The sequence below is a fragment of the Cervus elaphus genome, chromosome 14 (genome assembly GCF_910594005.1).
Source record: "Cervus elaphus chromosome 14, mCerEla1.1, whole genome shotgun sequence".
Classification (NCBI taxonomy): Eukaryota; Metazoa; Chordata; class Mammalia; order Artiodactyla; family Cervidae; genus Cervus; species Cervus elaphus.
In genome coordinates this window covers 36,429,878-36,451,476 of record NC_057828.1, presented here as the reverse complement: position 1 = coordinate 36,451,476, position 21,599 = coordinate 36,429,878, and the positions used below count along the sequence as shown (strand labels likewise).

At 41.3% G+C, this 21,599-nt stretch overlaps 1 protein-coding gene across 5 annotated transcripts in view; it reads right to left on the bottom strand.

The window, feature by feature from the left end:
• The window catches only part of PLD5 (phospholipase D family member 5), a 374,767-nt gene that overhangs the window by 60,860 nt on the left and 292,308 nt on the right, over window positions 1-21,599 (bottom strand). For all 5 annotated transcript variants that reach the window (XM_043924362.1, XM_043924365.1, XM_043924364.1 and 2 more), the window contains one exon: window positions 17,744-17,871. In XM_043924362.1, coding sequence (XP_043780297.1) covers window positions 17,744-17,871 — 128 coding nt within the window. The remainder of the gene's footprint in view (window positions 1-17,743; window positions 17,872-21,599) is intronic.

The window sequence follows — 21,599 nt, the reverse complement described above, 5'->3', positions numbered from 1 at the left end:
AGAATTTTAGCATTACTTTGCTAGCATATGAGATGAATGCAATTGTGTGGTAGTTTGAACATTCTTTGGCATTGCCTTTCTTTGGGATTGGAATGAAAACTGACCTTTTCCAGTCCTGTGGGCATTGCTGAGTTTTCCAAATTTGCAGGCATATAGAGTGCAGCACTTGAACAACATCATCTTTTAGGATTTGAAATAGCTCAACTGGAATTCCATTACCTCCACTAGCTTTGTTCATAGTGATGCTTCCTAAGGCCCACTTGACTTCACATTCCAGGATGTCTGGCTCCAGGTGATTGATCACACCATCGTGATTATCTGGGTCATGAAGATCTTTTTTGTACAGCTCTTCTGTGTATTCTTGCCACCTCTACTTAATATCTTCTGCTTCTGTTAGGTCCATATCATTTCTGTCCTTTATTGTACCCATCTTTGCATGAAATGTTCCCTGGGTGTCTTTAATTTTCTTGAAGAGATCTCTAGTCTTTCCCATTCTATTGTTTTCCTCTATTTCTTTTCATTGATCACTGAGGAAGGCTTTCTTATCTCTCCTTGCTATTCTTTGGACCTCTGCATTCAAATGGGTATATCTTTCCTTTTCTCCTTTGCCTTTTGCATCTTTTCTTTTTTCAGCTAAGGTCTCCTCAGACAACCATTTGCCTTTTTGCATTTCTTTTTCTTGAGGATGGTCTTGATCACTGCCTCCTGTACAATGTCACAAACTCCTGTTCATGACAGGTAATTCAGATACTTCATTATTTCAACTTAAACCCTTCATGGCACTTTCAACAAAAGTTCTGAGAAAGATGCCTTCAGGATGAAAAATGAAACCAATAAATCTCTGTGGTGTCTGATCACATTTGCGGAAAAAGTTCTTCCCAAAAAACTTGTTGGGAAGTTTAAAAAATGGTTTAAAAAGTTAAAAAATGGTTAATAAAAGTTTAAAAAGTGGTTAAAAATGTTTAAAAAAATGGTTCATAAGAACTAGGCAAGTGAGAAAGATGGTAGTTTGAACTCTGGGCTATATAATAAGAAAAAAAATGGTTAGAGGACCAGAAGAGGCAGTTAAATGAATTGCCTAAAGTGCTAAAGATGCTGAAGTCCTTGAGCATGAAGGAGAGGGTGGGATAAAAACCACAGAATCTTGAGGAGGTAAAAGAAGTTAGAAGAGGGAGTCTTGAGATCCCTCCTACCTCTCTGGCCTGTTCTATTGATCTCAGTCACATGTGTCTTGTATAAACCAAGCTAGAAAAGTTTTCCAGGCCTTCTGCAAATCACTTATTCTTCCTGGAATTCTCTCTCTCTCTCTGTCCCCGTATCTTCCCCTCCCATTACCAAGTACCACAATGCTCTGTTTGTTCCTCTTTCAGCATCTATCACTCTACTTATTTTATTTCTTTGTTTATTTGATTTACAGTCTGACTCTCCCATCAGATGGTAAGTTCACTGAAAGGGGAAATTGTTTTTTATTGATCTCTTTTTATCTCCAGTGTCTGGCATGATCTGGATAGAGTGAATGATCGAATCCATTAAGGTAATGCAGAGAGAAGCAGGCATAATTTTTCACTACTTCTGCCTTCTGGATTCTCATAAAATATCACATTGCTTTGGGAGAGTTTGAGAACTCAGGGAGGCTTTTTTGGCTGGATCTCTAGGATGGTGAGAGGCAATCTGGAGGTTTAGAGTAACCACTGGGGAATGAGACAAAATCCCACCAAGGAGGGCAGCCGCAGCCAAGGCAATCTCCATGGAAGTGTTCACCTGGCTGAGAGCATGAATTGGTGGCAGCTGCTACACAGACCGATGGCTTCTCAGAGTGGGACCAACAGAAGCATTTGCTTCATTGTTCATTCATTGCAGACAGTGTTTGATCATCGGGACAATAAACTGTTACTCAATAAGCGATTATTCTAAGGGCCACTCATCAGTGTATCACCTGAGTGAGTAACATCAGGTTCCGTTTTGATAGAAGAGACTAGAACAGTCGCTTCAGGAGCTATCGTGTCACCATGTCTTCAGACTGATCATTTAATGTTTCTGGATCTCAGTGCCACACTTGTGACCTCAGGAGAGTTCACAGAGGCCTCTCTCCCTGTCAGTAGTTAAGGGAGAATCAGACAAATTAATGTGTAAGAAAGTGTTTTATAAACTAAGCGTAGACAACCAACAGGGATGATTATCCTTCCAAAGACTTCATTGTCATGGACTTCCCTGGCAGTCCGGTGGCTGGGAGTCCACCTGCCAACGCAGGGAACACCAGTTTGACCCCTGGTCGGGGAGGATCCCACGTGCATGCGAGGCAGCTGGGCCCATGCACCACTGGCTGCTGAGCCTGTGGTCTAGAGCCTGCATGCTGCAGCCGCTGAGCTCAATTCGTGCACCTGTATGTTTGGGGATTTCTCTATTTAAAAAATGGGGTGATGTTATAGCCTTCCAAGCAGAAGGTACATAGGCTGATATGACTCAGGATACCCTGACTCACCTATGCCTTCTTTTGGGAGAAATTTGACAATGAAGAATCTAAAACAGAGACAAGGAATGAGCCAACCCAGAGGGCTCAGCCAGACCAGGAGAGACCCTCCTTTCCCACTCTTCCTCACTGCCATGGACTTAGTTCAGGAACTTACCCTCTCCCATACCCCCTACTGACTCACTTCTGCAACATCTTCCTAAGCTGTACTCCAATCCAAACCATTTCTCTGGGCTTCCCAGGTGGCACAGTAGTAAAGAAACTGCCGGTCAGTTTAGGAGACATGGAATCTATCGTGGGTTGGGAAGATCCCCTGGAGAAGGCAATGGCAACCCATTCTAGTAATCTTGCCTGTGAAATCCCGTAGACAGAGGAGCCTGGCGGGCTACAGTCCACGGGTGTGCAAAAGAATCAGACACGACTTAGCAACTGAACAGCAACAATAATCCATTTCTCCACAGTTGCATCTCTTTTGCCTAAAACTCTTCAGAAGGTTTCCCCAAATTTTAGGCTAAATCCATGCTTCTTTGCATGATACCCAAGACTCTAAGATCTTCCTATCTCCTCCACTCATGGTGGAATTGTGTGTAACAGCCACTTAGGTAAGTGCTTTTTCTCAGAATCAGCCATGCTGTTTCCTTTCAACTCTGTGCAAAGGAAAACCTTTCTCCCTAGTTCATCTCTACTTATCCTTCAAGTTCAGCTCAGGTACCAGCTCTTCCAGGGAACTGTCCCTGACCCTTTCCTTAGTCTGAGTTAATTACACACACATCAAACTGTATTCTAAATGTTTACTTCTCATCTTAAGGAAAGAGAGCTGGCTTCTTTATCTGTGTGCTCCCTAGCACTTTCAGTAGAGCCTGCCACAAAGTAGATCCTAAATGTTTGCTGAATGAATGAACAAATGAACAAATAAAAATAACATAGCCAGGAAATGATACTTGTTTGCAGCAGGCAAAGCATGTTTTAGAGATGTTCCCTTATGGACCCTTTTGGCAGATAAAGACAATAGATATTTGACTTCTGAGAACAACATCAATATCATGCTACAAAAAGACATCTAATCCATAAATCTGGAGGTAAAAATAAGCAGTTTACATCAGTGCCATGTATTAAATGGCCTGCAAAATGCAATTTCACAGCTTTCCAAATCCTGAAACTCATAGCTCCATGGGCAACCTAACTTCTAGAGGTTCTAACACCATAAAGACCAGTTCTTCCAAGGGAAGTTGATTTATTTGTCAGATATAAAACCATCTTTTCTGAGTAAAATCCTTAGTTCTTCAGGCTTGTGTGTTAACTTGGAAAAAAACATATTCTGCCTCCTCAAGAGTGAGAAAGAGATGCTCTGGACCTGTGCAAGCAAGATGGTCACTAGTCAGACGTGGTTATCGAGCACTTGAAATGTGACTAGTCTGAACTGAGCTGTGCTTGAGTGTGAAGTGTCCACTAGATTTTGAAGTCTTGCTATCAAAAAAAGGTAAAATATCTCATCATTAAATGTATTATATTGATGACATGTTGAAATGATAATATTTAGGATACATGATATTATATAAAATATATGATTAAAATTAATTAGACCTTTTTCCTAGTTACATTTTTATGTGGCTACCAGAAAATTTTAAATCACATATGTGACTCACATGAGTGGCTTGCAGTATATTTCTATTGAACGGCACTGCTTTAGAGGTTCAGACTACCCAGAGATAAGAGATGACTGCTTAGAGGACTAACCCTCCAGCTGTTCTCAGGGGCTTATCTCTCAAAAGTTTAAGCACATTTCTTGTGTCCTGAATAGGAAGCAGTGAATGGACAGTTTTCCTTTTCCCTAAAGGGAAAGTCATAGTCATCCTGAAGGCCGGCTGGGAGGTAGAGAGGTTGGCTAACGTTGATTGGTTCATGATACTGGAATTCCAGAATTCGTGTGTCATTTTCAATGATCAGTGTCTACTCCTATGGACAGTTCTCACTTGTCTGGACTGTCAGCCTTCTTCTCTGACATGTGACTTCTTACTGGCCATAGTTGGAGATTAATTAGACCCATGGTGGGCCTAAGAATAAATGGATTTTGAATAAGGTCCAACGAGGTGCTCCAATAAGTAAAAGGCTATAGTTTTGGGGAGTTTTGCCTCTGCAACTGTCTTTTTGCATATTTTTTTGGTTTTTGGTTGTATTCCAGTTAGAGAAGCTGCTCTAGTTTCTCCACCTGCAGGATATCACTATAAATGTGGGACATCTGGACCACTATTCAGGCACAGGGAAAACAGTGTTGCATGAAAACCGGGAATTTGTATTTCGTTCCTAACTCTAATGTTACCCAAGGAAATAATTCCAGGACATTCTTCAATTTCCTGATTTGCAAATTTAAAGCCTGTCTCATATATTAATATCTAGAGCATGTTTCATATATTAATATCTCACAGGGCTGCTGTGGGGATTAAATAAATCAATGTGCATGGGGAATTTCTAAAAAGAATAAACTTCTTATTCAAAACTATGAACCTATTAGCATTTCTATATATTGTTTGGTTTATCTTGGTCTTGCTTTATTATAAAGCATGATTTCTCCTGCAGGCTTCTGGGAATGAAATTCAGACTGCTACTTCTAGAATAAACATGCCAGCACCACAGGCCAAGTTAGAAGTAGATGAGTATTTTTAGGCAGTTCTTAAGGTCCAAATATGGTACATTCAAACTTGACTAAGACAACATAGAAGTAGTTTAATAGTTTGTGGGTGGAGGTTAAGAAGGTCATGTTACAATGGTACAAGGCAATAGAGTTAATTTTCTATACACAGTTTGCTGAGAGAATTAAACTTCAGAAAGGATTTTTAAAAAAATATGACAGTTAAATTTTGTTGAACTCAACAATAAAGGACTAAAGTGACAGCTAATTATAATAATAAATGCTTGAGCTGTAAACTTGAAGTATGCAGAATGATTTATGGGTACAAAAGTAGTATTTTAGCAAGTCACTGTATCAGGATAATGCATTTTAATTTTTTTCTAATTAAAATATGAAAGCTATGAAGTAGGAAAAAATGGGGCAATAAAATTCACCTAAGTGAATCTTGGTTAATATATTTGTTAAATGAATTTCCTAGGTCTGACTGAACTCTCAAAGAAATCCAGTGAAACATATTTGATAAACTTTTATTGAATGAAACAAAATCTGTACGTATATATTCAGCAAGCTTTGGCAAGTAGTTTACTTCAGTATTAAAAACAATGCAAAATAAAACTTCATGGTTACAAGTGGTATTTTTCTGTGTATAAAAATAAATTTTCATAATGATAGCATATTCTTAACAATCATGAAGGTGATGTCAGAAATGTTACTAAATTGGTGTGGACCAGCTTTTGGTGAAAGTCACTGGTCTGTCACTAAGTCCAACACACAAACTGAGTATGCGTGGCCAGGCTTTTGCTGTTAATCATTTCTCCTATAATTTTCAAGTTTTGATTCCAGTTCTCTCGTATGATATGGCTATCTTACATGGTTCATAAGCACACTCTAGTTTGTTAATTCAGGCATTCATTTGATAAAATTTTTTTAAGCATCCAACATCTGGATGCTGGGATTTCAGGTAATAACCCACAGGCAGGTGACTCCCCATCCCAGTTCGCAATATAGGCAGCCAGACACCTGTTTGGGATTCTAAAACCAGCCTGTGGGGAAGTGGACGGTAAGAGTCATGGGATTAAGAAGGCTTTGTTCATCCCTGAGAGGCTGAATATACAAATGGACAATGCCCAGACCATATATAAAAATACAACTCTGACCCACCACCTTCAGCAGCCAGCCCAGAGAGCCAAATAATAACCCCCTGCAGCAACTGCCCCCATAAAATGGGCAGCATTTGATTAATAACTATCAGCTACCCTCATTTCGTCTGGTTTCCAATTTAGGACCAACAACATAAAGGTAAATATGTACCCTTAATCAATTACATAGGAGGCCGTGCTTAGTCATTCAGTTGTGTCTGACTCTTTGTGACCCCGTAGGCCATAGCTTGCCAGGCTCCTCTGTCCATGGGGATTCTCCAGGTAAGAATACTGGAGGGAGTTGCCATGCCCTCCTCCAGGGGATCTTCCCAACCCAGGGATTGAGCCCAGGTCTCCCACATTGCAGGCAGATTCTTTACCATCTGAGCCGCCAGGGAAGCCCAAGAATACAGGAGTGGGTAGCCTATCCCTTCTCCAGGGGATCTTCCCGACCCAGGAATTGAACTGGGGTCTCCTGTGTTGCAGGAGGATTCTTTACCAGCCGAGCTACCTGGGAAGCCCATTACATAGGATACCCTACTTTTTAGTTAATTCTCCTACAATTTCCCTACGCTAACAGCCTCCAATAGCTTCGTCCCAATTTTCCACTACAAAGTTTTCCACTTCTCTGCCTGTCTTTGAGCCTCTGCCAAATGCAAGAGGTAGTGGTTGATTATCTTGCTTGCTTATTCTCACTTGGGTGGTCTTCATTTATTTCCACGCTCCTGTTCACTTTCCTCTTGTGAATATTGTTTGAATGAACTCACTGAAATCTCATGAAATCTTGTTTCTGAAAACTGAGACCTTAACTATATCTCCCAGATTTGGGCTATTGGTAAATTTGGTCAGTTGCCTTCTAGGTATGACTGTTGATGATAACCTTGAACAGCACAGGATGTAGAATAAAGCTCTATGGTTAAGACATGTGAGATCTCCCTTCAGAGGGACACAGCCCCCAGCCCATGTCCCTTCTGGGCTGCTGCCCACTATGCTATACCTTTAACCAGGCCATGAGTTAGAGAGATTTACAAAATCTTTGCCAAAAATAGCAAATAAATGCCAGCACCTCTAACATTCCCTTGATCTACTGATCTAGATAACTTATCAAAGAAAGAAAAAAGTTTCCTTGCCATCAGCTCTACTGGCTACAATTTACTGAGCAGTAGCTGGGCTGCAGGTCCAGTGCTAGGGTGTGAGATCCAATCTGATCTCCAACAATTGTAGGAGGTTAGTATCATTAATCAATTGTTGAGAGAAATTTAAGCTCAGGGAAATGAAAAAAACTTGCCTATGGTTATATAATTATGAGAGAGAGAAAAAAAATTCAATTTTAGTTTTATCTGACTCCAACTATTATGCTATATTGCCAAGCAATGCTGTTAGTAACAACAAACAAAAATAATGAGGCCAGCAAAACATTAAACTCAGGTTTAGCTTCTATGTTTATAAGTATAGTGCCCATGTGACTGCAAGCTAAAGTCTGCAGGGGAGGGCTACTTCTGAAGTTCCATATTGAATTTTGGGCATCATATTTTAAGAGGAACTTTAACCAAATGGATTATATTTAGAAAAAAAAAAAAGTGGCCAGGATAGAGATCTTGAGACATGCTATCTAAGGAGCCATTATGGATACCTAGGATTATCACATCACTTAGGACAGATTGAAGAGGCAAGTGTTGCAGGGACATATGAAGGAAAATATTTAGAAATAAATTTCACTTGAGAATGACCTACTAAGTGAATTTCATCTTGGGAAAGGTGAACAGGAGAGAGCAAGTGATGTTCCTATTTCTTCACTTAATCGCACAATTTGAGAGTATTTTATAATAGCAAGCTGGTTTTGTGAGAATGTATCTCAGGTGAGACTAGGAAAGACGATTTCCTACTTATGCCTCTTCTGAACAATATTTCTGCCAAATTGTTACTTTGAAATTGTAGAAAATAAGCATGGCTTTGTTACTGAAAATCCGTCTGCTAATACATTTCTTATATATGAAATAGGGACTTCTAGCTCCTCATTTACTTTAGAATTCACATGCAAACAAAAAATGACCTTTTTGAGCAGCCCAGGTAATCTTCTGAATCAATACTGGAGGAATGAATCCTTTGTTTTCCTTCATTACATGTTGCCTAAGGAATATTAATTTTTTCTTTTTGCTATTGAATTGCCTTTTCCTTTGGTTAATTTTCATTTTGGCGCCAACATCTATTTCCTTTCATGACCAATGCCCACTGCCATAGGAGCTAAAACAGGTCTTTAGAAAATCATAAATTGTGAAAACGTCAGCTCAATGCTAGCACTGAACAGGGTGGCAGGATGCGCTATAAAGCAATGCCCTCCTCTTGCCCACTGGCACACCCATGCAGTCGTCAAAACTCTACCTCAGTGCTTTGTTCTTTTAATTGAAAGAAAAAGGGACAAGAAGAGAGAATCAAAGACACTATAAGTCTCAGCACCCTTCCTCATCGCTAACATCAGGCTATGATTTCAACCCACAGAGACTAGGAAGAAGTGACCAGCTTGGCGAGGCTGAAGGGGTACAATTCTTGTCACCATGCTACAAAATGGTTATTGTCAGAAATAGGAGCTGTGATGGAATCAGCAGCTTTAGGGTCAATCAAGAAACTATCACTATTCAGATGCCCAAGTTGTTAGATAAAAAGCATCAATACTGGCCAATTTCTTTACTGTTTCTCCAACTGCCTGTTGGACATCAGAATGGCCCCTACCCTCTGATATTCCCCATTTCTCTTGATGGTATGGTCCTTCTCCTTGTTGGCCCAGGTCCATCCAGATGCTGGAACAATATCCATTATTCTCTCTGGCTCATTCTTTATAACCGATCAGTCCCTGTGACACAGCTTTACCATGTCTTTTCTGCTGAAGTACTTTTTAGTTCTCATATTCAGCCTGAAGTCTGTATAGCAGGCTAGAAATTCAGGTAGGATTTCTATGTTGCAGTCTTGAGATCCAATTCCTTCTTCTGAAAACCTCAGCTTTTGCTCTTACGGTCTTCAGTTGACTGGATGAGGCCCTTCCACATAAGGGAGGATAATCTGTTTACTCAGGTCTACCTATTTAAATGTTGTTGCTTAGTTGCTAAGTTGTGCCTAATTCTTTTTGATCTCATGGGCTCAGCATGCCAGGCTCCTTTGTCCTCCATTATCTCTTAGAGTTTGCTAAAATTCACGTCTTTTGAGTCAGTGATGTTATCTAACTATCACATCTTCTGCCATCCTCTTCTCTTCCTGTCCTCAGTCTTTCTCAGCATTGTGGTCTTTTCCAATGAGTCAGCTCTTTGCATCAGGTGGCCAAAGTATTGGAACTTCAGCTTTAGCAACAGTCCTTTCAATGAATATTAAGGGTTTATTGATGAAAGTGAAAGAGGAGAGTGAAAAAGTTGGCTTAAAGCTCAACATTCAGAAAACATTCAGAAAATCATGGCATCTGGTCCCATCACTTCATGGGAAATAGATGGGGAAACAGTGGAAACAGCATCAGACTTCATTTTTTGGGGCTCCAAAATCACTACAGATGGTGATTGCAGCCATGAAATTAAAAGATGCTTACTCCTTGGAAGGAAAGTTATGACCAACCTAAATAGCATATTAAAGAGCAGAGACATTACTTTGCCAACAAAGGTCCATTTAGTCAAGGCTATGATTTTTCCAGTGGTTATGTATGGATGTGAGAGTTGGACTGTGAAGAAAGCTGAGCACCAAAAAATTGATGCTTTTGAACTGTGGTGTTGGAGAAGACTCTTGAGAGTCCCTTGGACTGCAAGGAGATCCAACCAGTCCATCCTAAAGGAGATCAGTCCTGGGTGTTCATTGGAAGGACTGATGTTGAAGTTGAAACTCCAATACTTTGGCCACCTGATGTGAAGAGCTGACTCATTGGAAAAGACCCTGATGCTGGGAGGGATTGGGGGCAGGAGGAGAAGGGGACGACAGAGGATGAGATGGCTGGATGGCATCACCGACTTGATGGACATGAGTTTGAGTAAACTCTGGGAGTTGGTGATGGACAGGGAGGCCTGGCGTGCTGTGGTTCATGGGGTCACAAAGAGTCAGACATGACTGAGCGACTGAACTGAACTGAATTGATTTCCTTTAGTCTTGACTGGTTTGATCTCCTTGCAGTCCAAGGGCCTCTCAAGAGTCTTTTCCAGTACGACAATTTGAAAGCATCAATTCTTCAGTGCTTAGCCTTCTTTATGATTCAAATCTCTCATCCGTACATGAGTACTGGAAAAACCATAGCTTTGACTAGATGAATTTTTGTTGGTAAAGTGATGTCTAAAGGCTAATCACATCTAAAAAATACCTTCACAGCAACATCTAGACCGGTATTTGAATAAACAAATAGGCATGATAGCTTAGCCAAGTTGATAGATAAAATTAACCTCACACCATCATAATTCAGTCCTGTCACTTTCCCTTTTAATGTTGGCCACAGAGTCTCTATTCATGCTTTCCTCACTCCTCAGCTTGAGCACTTTCTCTAGGTTTGTTCCAGGATTGTCAGGTCCTGGCCCATCACAGATCTTCAGTGTTTCTCCCGTAGCTTGTAGGATTGAATCCACATCCTGTCCTGGGTTGTTTTGATCACCAACACAGTCACTGGAAGGCCTTATCTTAGAGCTCCGGTGTTCCCTGCTCCAACAGCTGGCTTGGTTTAAGATATACCTTTCAGGTCTTTTCAGAATAAAGATGGACTAAGATGGACAGAGGAGCCTGGCAGGCTACAGTCCTTGGGGTTGCAAAAGAGTCAGACACCACTTAGCAACTAAACAATAAGATTAAAATACACATTAACAGAGTCAAATAGGCCTATTCCTATTTGTTATAATTATACTTCAAAATGTTATTTAAATATTTTCCCTATACAGAACTGCCAGATTCACGTGAGCAAGGAACCTACTGAGTCTTGCCTCCAATTCCAGGCTAGTAGTTCATTTCAGAGGGTATATTTGAAAAATTATAAAAGTATAAATTACTTTTATAAAAGAAAAATTACTAAAAGCGTTTCACTTTTCCCTTTTCAGCTTTTTCTAGTTCAGCATCACGCCTCCAGAACCCTGTGGTTTGAAGACTTGTGCCCTTTTCCTTCTACTTCACATACTGGTTAGTCTTTTGTTTGCTTTGTTAGTGCTGCATTTTTTTGTTTCCTCCTTAGTGATTTTAAGAGCTCCCTTTTCCCCCCCACAGGACTCCCCGTGGCCACAGATTCTAGGGGAGCACCTTGAACCACTGCGGAAGAATATAGAAGCACACACACATTGACTTCTAGTCTTTGAAATTCAACTCAGATAATTAATTGAGTTTGCAGAACTTAAATACATCACTCTGTGGCTATCATGTCATCATGGGTTTGCAATCAGAAAGATGTGAATGGAAAGACAAATATCATATGATGTTGCTTATATGTGGAATCTTAAAAAGGGTACAAATGAACTTATCTACAAAACAGAGTTACAGGTGTAGAAAACAAACTTATGGTTACCAGGGAAGCATGTTAGTTGCTCAGTTGTGTCTGATTCTACAGAAGGATTATAGCCTGCCAGGCTTCTCTGTCAATGGAACTTTTCAGACAAGAACACTGGAGTGGGTAGCCATTCCCTTCTCCAGGGGATCTTCCCAACCCAGGGATCGAACCCGGGTCTCCCACATTGCAGTTAGATTCTTTACTGTCTGAGCCACTAGGAAAGTACCATGGTTACCAGGGGGTAAGGGCTAAATTAAAGATTAGGATTGACATATGTACACTACTATATATAAAACAAATAACTAATAAGGAGATGTATAGCACAGAGAGCTCTACTCAATACTTGGAAATGGCCTATATGGGAAAAGAATCTAAAAACAGTGTATTGATGAGTATGTATAACTGATTACTTTCCTGCACACCTGAAACGAACTCAACATTGTAAATCAACTATACTCCAGTGAAAAAATTTCTTAAAAAGACATGTGAATGAGTGAAGGTATCTAGATGAACAGCGTTGTTGCTGCTGCTGCTGCTGCTAAGTCGCTTCAGTCGTGTCCGACTCTGTGCGACCCCATAGACGGCAGCCCACCAGGCTCCCCCATCCCTGGGATTCTCCAGACAAGAACACTGGAGTGGGTTGCCATTTCCTTCTCCAGTGCATGAAAGTGAAAAGTGAAAATGAAGTCACTCAGTCATGTCCGACTCTTAGCGACCCCATAGACTGCAGCCTACCAGGCGACTCTGTCCATGGGATTTTCCAGGCAAGAGTACTGGAGTGGGGTGCCATTGCCTTCTCCGGAATAGCGTTGTTAGCTATTCTTAAAGAGAAAAGAGTTAGAGGAAATTTATTGTTTAGCATGACAGAAAAATCCTGAAAGAAAATGATTTTTCATAATGTAATTTATTTCTAAAAATTATTAGCACACAGTAAGAGAGAAGGGTTTGGAATTAGATTGCCTTGGTTTGAATTCTTGCTTTGAAGCTTCTTGGAAGGTGACCTTGGGTAGATTACTGATGTGTGTCTCAATTTCCTCCTTTGTAAAATAAAGTGATAATAGTAGTATTTAAAAGAAAGGGTTATTGTGAAAATTGAATGAGTTCATATTCTTTAACACTTAGAAGAATATCTAGCATAAAGAAAATCTGCAATACACTGAAACTCTTATCATTAGTTTTATTATTTCTCTTACTTACTATAGATTTAAAGCAGATTAAAAAGCAGAGACATCACTTTGCCGATAAAGGTCCATATAGTCAAAGGTATGGTTTTTCCAGTAGTCATGTACAGATGTGAGAGTTGGCCCATAAAGAAGACTGAGCACCGAAGAATTGAACCTTTTGAACTGTGGTGCTAGAGAATTTTCTTGAGAGTCCCTTGGACTGCAAGAAGATAAAATTAGTCAATGCTAGAGAAAATCAGCCCTGAATATTAATTGGAAGGACTGATGCTAAAGCTGAAGTTCCAATCCTTTGGCTATCTGATGCAAATAGGCAACTCATTGGAAAAGACACTGAAGCTGGGAAAGATTGAGGGCAGGAGGAGAAGGGGATCAGAGGATGAAATGGTTGGATGGCATCACCAACTCCATGGAAATGAGTTTGAGCAAACTCTGGGAGACAGTGAAGGCCAGAGAAGCCTGGCATGTTGCAGTTCATGGATGAGGTAATAAAGAATTGGGTAGAACTTAGCAACTAAACAACAATAGCTACAGACTTAAGGTAATAATTGATAGTAATAATCTGATTTCACTAGAAAACGTCACAAAATATAAAGCTAATGGAATAGGTTGAGTTTGATACTTGGAAAATGTATTATAATTTTTCATGTAAATATTAGTCTCACACACATTTCTCAAATGAAAAAATCTTTTCCAACACATGAGCCCTGCTGTGCAATGTGTTATGTCTCACGAAGTAAACCAAGAAAAAAGCCCAAATACTCAAGCACAGATGAAAGGAAAACATTTAAAATAGATGATACAAGTGTAACAACATGATTTCAAATAGCAAAAACTAAGGGGAAAGGGTGGACAAAGAGACAACATGAGTGCCTATGTGTGGAGAGGAGGCAGAGAAATGGTGGCTGTTGATGTAAGAGAAGTAGGTTAGCAGTTGACATATAGATTGTTGTTATTTAGTCACTAAGTTGTGTCTGACTCTTTGTGACCTCGTGGACTGTAGCCCACGGCTCCTCTGTCCATGGGATTTCCCCAGGCAATAATACTGGAGTGAGTTGCTATTTCCTTCTCCAGGGGATCTTCCTGACCCAGGGATCAAACCCACATCTCCTATGTCTCTCACACTGGCAGGCAGATTCTTTACCACTGAGCCACCTGGGAGCCCGAGATTATGAATTATAAAATGAATTATTTAAAAATTCTTAAAATACACTTATTCCATACTTAAGAAATAGCATGATAATTCATTTATGTTTTTAAAAGTATAACTTTGTTGGTATATTTGAGCTGAAGGGAAGAAATCTAAGAAGTCCACTTGGTTTACTCTCCCTCCCATTCTGGGTTTAGGCGGTGGTGGTGGTTCAGTCACTAAGTCGTGTCTGACTCTTGCGACCCCACGGACCCCCTGCCAGGCTTCTCTGCCCATGGGATTCTCCAGGCAAGAATACTGGGGTGGGTTGCCATTTCCTTCTCCATCTGAGAACAGACCAGGATGAGGTCAGAGGGACATCTCTTCTAGAAAGACTGGAGGGCTCAGTGCCATGCAGTGCCAATAGTGGAGAGATGGTGATTCTCCAGTTTCTGTTGAGAATGACATTAAGTGAAGCATAGGAGTTGGCTTGTCTTTAAGAAAGCAGTTTGATTAGTCATGATACAGAGAACCAGGTCCAGGTCCTTGCCCACTTCTTCCTCTGATCTTCTCTATAACTGAAAAGAAACTAGCTACCACTTAGAAATGTGGAAATGAGGAAAATTCATAAAATAGCTTCTGCTCTTCATATGAATAGGAAATAACTTGCACCTTATCTTCTCTCTGTATTTACCATGTTTAAAGTGGGGAAATTTTCGTATTTTATAATGATGATACATTTAAAAAGGAAATAATATCTAAATGACCACGCAGAGAGTAAACATTTAAAAGATCAACTTACTTTCGTACAAAATAAACAACTAAAAGCAATGACAAAGGAATAATCCTCAAGCAGAGAAACCAATACTTGAATACATGAATGTCTGTCTATGTAAGGAAAGGCATAGAAGGAAGTAGAGAAAGATTACTTGCTCAAAAATCTGGAGAGAAATGTCATTAAACCTCAATAATGCAAACCTCAAATGGAATTAACAGAACTTTAAACTCTATCAGTTAATAACAAAAAAATAAAATTCAGTGGTAGGAAAACATACTTTCTTAAAAAAAAAAAAAAAAGCAAATGATGCTCAAGTTAAAAACCACTTAGCAGGGGAGAGGAGTCAAGATGGTGAAACAGGAGGATGTGGACTTCACCTCTTCCCACAAATGCATCAAGAACACATCAGGGTTTCCCCGGTGTTTCAGTGGTAACCCACTTGCTAGTGCAGGAGACATGGGTTAGATCCTTGATCCAGGAAGATCCCACGTGCTGTGGAGCAACTAAGCCTGTGTGTCACACCTATTGAGCCTGTGCTCTAGATCCTGGGAGCCACAACTCCTGAAGCCCACGTGCCCTAGGGCCCATGCTCCACAAGAGAAGCCACTGCAATGAGTAGCCCACGCACTGTAACTAGAGAGTAGCCCTCACTCTCTGCAACTAGAGTAAATAAAGGTCGTGCAGTAAAGGTGGTGTGAAGACCCAGCACAGTCAAAATTAATTAATTAATTAATAAAAAAAGAATACATCTACTAACAGAACAGTTCTCTCAGAGCACTTGCTGAACACTACCAAAGGACCTTGGGCACCTGAAACAACAAGTAAAACCCCCACACAACCAGGTAGGACAAAAGACAAATAGAAACAAGGCAATGGGATAAAGTCTTGCACCTCTGGAGGGGAGCTGAAGGAAAGGAAAAGTTCCTGCAACTGGGGAAGCCCTCTCACCAGTGGGGAGATCAACTGGGACAGAAGAGGAGCTTTGGGGGCTCAGAGGAGAGGGCGGTGACCCGTCTGTGGCAGGCAGGACAGCATAAGACCTACCCGGGAGGTAAGTGCCAGAGCTGTCTGGCCTCAGCCTGAGACGTGTGTTTGCTGGCGCAGAGAGGGGGTTGGGTGATGGAATGTAGGTTCTGGAGAGCAGACCCAGTGAGGGGATAGCCGCTGGCTGTAAAGAGACAGCCTGAAGGAATGAGAGTAAGAAACTCCACAACTGGAAATGTTTGTGGAAAAGCCTGGGCCACCATAGCTACAGGGAGCCACTGTTGAATGGCCCGCAAGCAGTGGGGCTACCACTGCAGCCCTCATCCCATGGGCTGGTCCCTGCCTCCGTGGGCACCGGGAGGGGCACTCACCTGAGTAGCTCACATGCCCCACCCATCGCTGCCTCTCTCTGCCCACCTGGGCAGGCATGTGTGTTCCATGGCAGCCTTGGAAGTAGATGCTGGTGGGAGACACACATGCAAAAGTGGGGCTGAAACTACAGCTGAGATCCAGGAGCCCTGTGACCAAGGAGGAAGAGCTGAAATCTCTCCATGGACTTACACCCCCACTGCTGGCTTTGAAAACTCAGCGACTGTGGGATATTTGAACAGATAAATGCTCCCATAGCTGAGACAGGTGTAGGTTTAGGGCCTATGGGCTTTGCGGGCATAGACATGCCAGGATTCTGTTCTCTGCTCAGACACTCAGTTGTGTCTGACTTTCTGTGACCCTCCTGGACCAGGCCAAATCTAAGCTGCCTCCACAGCCCCCAGAGTGGGTCCAGATGCATGGTTACTACAGTCCTGGGACCTGACCAATGGATACACACAGACGGTCCGGTGAAAACAATGCCTGAGAGACACCATGGCCAACTGCCAGCATACCCACAGGTACAGTAGGGCTGAGAGCAGGGCCACCAACAGTGTGATTTGTGAGCCAGCACGGGGCGTGAAAAGTGACACAACAGAGCACACCCACAGGTGAACAGCTCCAGAGGAGGAACAGCTCCAGTGGCTTCCCTTCCAGCGGGAGTGTTCAGTCCCGCCTACCTCACATCACAGGAGAGAAACATGGCTAAGATACAGACCTGGAAGTCTCTACTCCAACCACTGGGGAGCCAACCCCACCTCTAACAGGGCAGTGACAATCACACAGCAGAGAGGAGGCCCTGCTCAATACCCGGTGCAGGCTCTGGTCACCACAGTATCAATCCCACCGTTATCAAGGGGATAAAGGTCGGCATACATGGAGAAAAGAGGTGGCAGACATCCATTGCAAAAACAGCCCTCACATAAAAAAAAAAAATCAAACCCATATAAACTACACAGAGAAGCTTCCACATAAAGATAGCCCTCTAAGAGAATCTATTGTTGTTTAGTCACTAAGTTGTGATGACTCTTTGCGACCCCATGGACTGTAGCCTGCCAGGCTCCTCTGTCCATGGGATTCTTCCCCACCCTGGGATCGAACTCACATCTCCTGCGTCTCCTGCATTGGCAGGCAGATTCTTTACCACTGTACCATCCTGGAAGTCTAGAGAGTCTGAGGGTCAAACATCAGGAGGAAGAACCCCCAGAGGGAATGGCTACCCACTCCACTCTTCTTGCCTGGAGAATCCCACGGACAGAGAAGCCTGGCGGGCTACAGTCATGGGGTCACAAAGAGTCGGACACGACTGAGTGACTAAGCGCAGCACAGCACATGCTCTAAAGAATGTGGGAAGAGCATCTGAGTAATAAAAGCACTGAAGCAATGGCAGTTCTTTTGGTGAAATGATTCTGACAAGGAAATTATTTTGCTTTAATTGAGGGTAAAGCTACTAAAACTGTGCAGTTAAAAAAAATGCTGTAGGTTTAAATTCTCTCAATCACAGTAGAGGTGACTGAGGGTTTTATGGAGGCGGTAGTTTTGATGCTGACAAAACTCTATGTAATGAAAAGATTACCTGTCCCAGAGACCGCCAGTCCAAACCGGCACTGCCGATGTAAACATGCTGCTTGTCCACAATCCAGAAGGAGGACTGCAGTCGGCCCTTGTTGTAGGCAGTCATGTTCATGTAGGTCACCTCAGCTCCTAGGAGTTTAAGGAAATCCCAGTCAGCCTCTGTGTCAGGGCCTTGAACGTGCAGTCACCTACCCACAGCAACACTCATGGTCTGCATCCACCATAGCTGGCACTCAAGGAAGCCACACATTTACATTAGTTTAGTTCATAGAGGACCCCTGAGGAGCTTCTTTATTCCCAAAAAGAATACAAAGGAATACTAGAGAATAAGTTTTCCCTATGAAATGACAAGATCATCGCTTCTCAAGTCAGATCTGACTCAGATCCCTGCTCCTTGATTTATCATTCAGATAGTGAGATAGGCGTGCCATGCTCTTCTTTTCTTCTACTTTTGGGATACTTTTCCTACAGTTTTGCAATCAGTAAAAAGGTTGGTCTTTCTTAACAATATGGCTTTCCTCAACAAGGAACTGGCCTTCATTTTCTTTATTGATTCATATATTGATTTATAATATTGCATTAGTTTCAGGCATACAGCAAAGTGATCCAGTTACACACACACACACACACACACACAGTTGTGTCCAACTCTTTGCAACCCCATGGAATACATAGTCCATGGAATTCTCCAGGCCAGAATACTGGAGTGGGTAGCCTTTTCCTTCTCCAGGAGATCTTCCCAACCCAGGGATTGAACCCAGGTCTCCCACATTGCAGGCAGATTCTTTACCTGAGAAGATTCTTTACCAGATTCTTTACCTGGCTCTTTAGCTGAGCCACAAGGGAAGCCCAAGAATATTGGTGTGGGCAGCCTAGTGAATCTTCCCAACCCAGGAACTGAACCGGGGTCTCCTGCATTGCAGGTGGATTCTTTATTAACTGAGCTATCAGGGAAGGCCTCCCCCGGTCCCACTCCTGCCAAAACACACACATGGCTACATTTCAGGATACAGAAAGAAAGAGTGATTTACACTATAAACTTAACCTATAACTCTTGGGGAGATGTTAAGTATGCATCTGGGTTCTTGTGGCAGGAAGATACAAAGAGAAACCAGGAAGCTGGGAGAGGATCTGAGGTGAAGAAAGCATCCAGGAAGATTTTCTCTGTGGGTGGAGCAAACTCATTATCCTAGATAAGTACAGGCACATGTTCCTTAGCCTTCAGCCGTCCTGGAATAGTAACATCCCAGAGGACGAACAGTTGGGAAAGGCGGAATCTGAATGTCCAAAGTGGGGAGTTACCATGGCAATCATGGAGAGACCCAAATCTGCATGGAGGGTGTGATACCCCCAGAGGCAGTTGCCAGTGCTCCTAAGTGGATGAAGAGCAGCGTTTGTCTTTGGAGAGTGTTACTTTCTTAGGGCTGCCATGACAAAGTACCACAAACTGAGTGGCTTAAAACAACAGAAACTTATTCTTTCTTAGTTCTAGAGATTAGAAGTTCAAGATGTCAGCAGGGCCATGCTCCCTCTGAAACCTGTAGAGGAGAATCCTTTCTTGCTTCTTCCCAGCTCCTTGTGGTGGCCATCAATATTTGGCATTCCTTGGCTTACAGATGTATCACCCCAATCTTTCCACCTCTGTTGCCACATGACATCTTCTCCCTATGAGTCTCTGTCTTCTCCTCTTCTTATAGTGACACCAATTATGCTGGATTAAGGGCCCACCCTGCTACAGCATGACCCTATCTTAATTAATTATATCTGCAAAACCCCTATTTCTAAATAAGTTCATAATCGGAGGTACAGGGCGGGGTAGGTCTTCAACTTGTCTTTGGGGAGACACAACTCAATCCGTAAGAGATCTTGGCCAGTTTAAATGGCTGTGCCCTTCAATAGCACTAGACTGACCAGCACTAATGGAACCATTTTCTCATCTCTGGAGGAAGAGCATCAAAGTGACCTTGGGTTTGCTGCAGAAAAAAGAATAAGAATAAAAAGAATGGAGGACCATTTACAAGCCATCAAGAACAACATTAAGCATGCTAACAGTCATACAATAGGGCTCCCATAAGGAGAAGAGAGAGAGAGAAAGGGAAGAGAACATATTTGAAGACATAATAGCTGAAAACTTCTCTAAGCTGGGGAAGGTAACAGATACCTAGGTCCAGGAAGCACAGAGAGTCCCAAACAGGATCAACGCTAAGAAGACCATACCAAGACAAGTTGTAATTAAAATGTCAAAAGTTAAAGATAGAAAATTAAAAGCAGTAAGGGAAAAGCAATGAATTACCTACAAGGGAACTCCCATGAGGCTCTCAGCTGAATTTTCAGCAGAGATCTGTAGGCCAGAAGGGAACTGCACAATATATTTAAAGAGAAGAAAGAGGAAAACCTACAACTAAGAATATCTGACAAGGCTTTCATTCAGATTTGATGGAGAAATCAAAAGTTTTACAAATAAACAAAAGCTAGCACCACTAAAGCAGCTTTATAGTGAAATGTTAAAGGGACCAGAAACATGGAAATTATGAAAGGAAAAAAAAAACTTCATTGGTAAAGGAAAATATATAGTAAAAGTAGTAAATCAGCAATGTATAAAGGTAGTAGGAAGGATAAAAGACAAAAGCAGGGAGAATTGAACGAAGGCAACTGAAATGTACAAAGTTCCACTTATAAGATAAAGAAGCACTATGATGTACAACATAATAAATATGATTAACAATGATGTATGTTAGAGGTGAAAGTTTTTAAAAGAGTAAATCCTTAGAGTTCTCATCACAAATTTTTTTCTATTTCTTTAATTCTGTATCTATATGAGAAGACAGACATTTAGTAAACTTACTGTGATGAACATTTCATGCTGTACATAAGTCAAATCCACCTTAAACATATAGTACTGTATGTCAATATGTCAATAAAACTGGAAGAAATAAAAACAAATTCAAGCATATCAAATAAAGTGTAAAATTTAAAATGATCAGGATCTGCTTCATCCCTGTTGTTCAGATGGCAAGAGGGTACTGAATATCTGAAAGATCAGAAAGGTGTGACCCGTCACTCTACTAAGGAACCCCAAGTGAAGGCTGAGAGCTTGGAAGAGAGTGATGCTCTACTAAGGCCAGAGCTACAAGGCCAATGGAGCTGTGTGTAGAGATCAAGCAATATATAATAATAACAGTAACTCCCACTTACTGAACACCTCTCTGTGACCAGGGTCAAGACAGCTATGTTACAACACATGGTATATCATTCTTCCCCCTACAAATTACTGGACTTGGTGTAAGAAAACCCACTGAAAATATTTGATGATATACCTGGAAAACTATTTGTCTACATATGGTTTTGAAATATCACTTTTTTTTAAAGAACTATTTATTTTTTTCTATCTAAATCTAATTCCCATCTATTTCTGAAGATAATGCTTTATCTTAATTTATACCTTAATTTAGATACTATATTTATATAATTTATATATTTACAAATATATATTTAGTTATATTCAATTCAGAAAACTAAGATCATGGCATCTGGTCCCATCATTTCATGGGAAATAGATGTGAAAACAGTGGCAGATTTTAATTTTTTGGGCTCCAAAATCACTGAAGATGATGACTGCAGCCATGAAATTAAAAGACATTTGTTCCTTGGAAGAAAAGTTATGACTAACCTAGACAGCTTATTAAAAAGCAGAGACATTACTTTACCAACAAAGGTCCATCTAGTCAAGGCTATGGTTTTTCCAGTAGTCATGTACAGATGTGAGAGTTGGACTATAAAGAAAGCTGAGTACCAAAGAATTGATGCTTTTGAACTGTGGTGTTGGAGAAGACTCTTGAAAGTCCTTTGGACTCCAA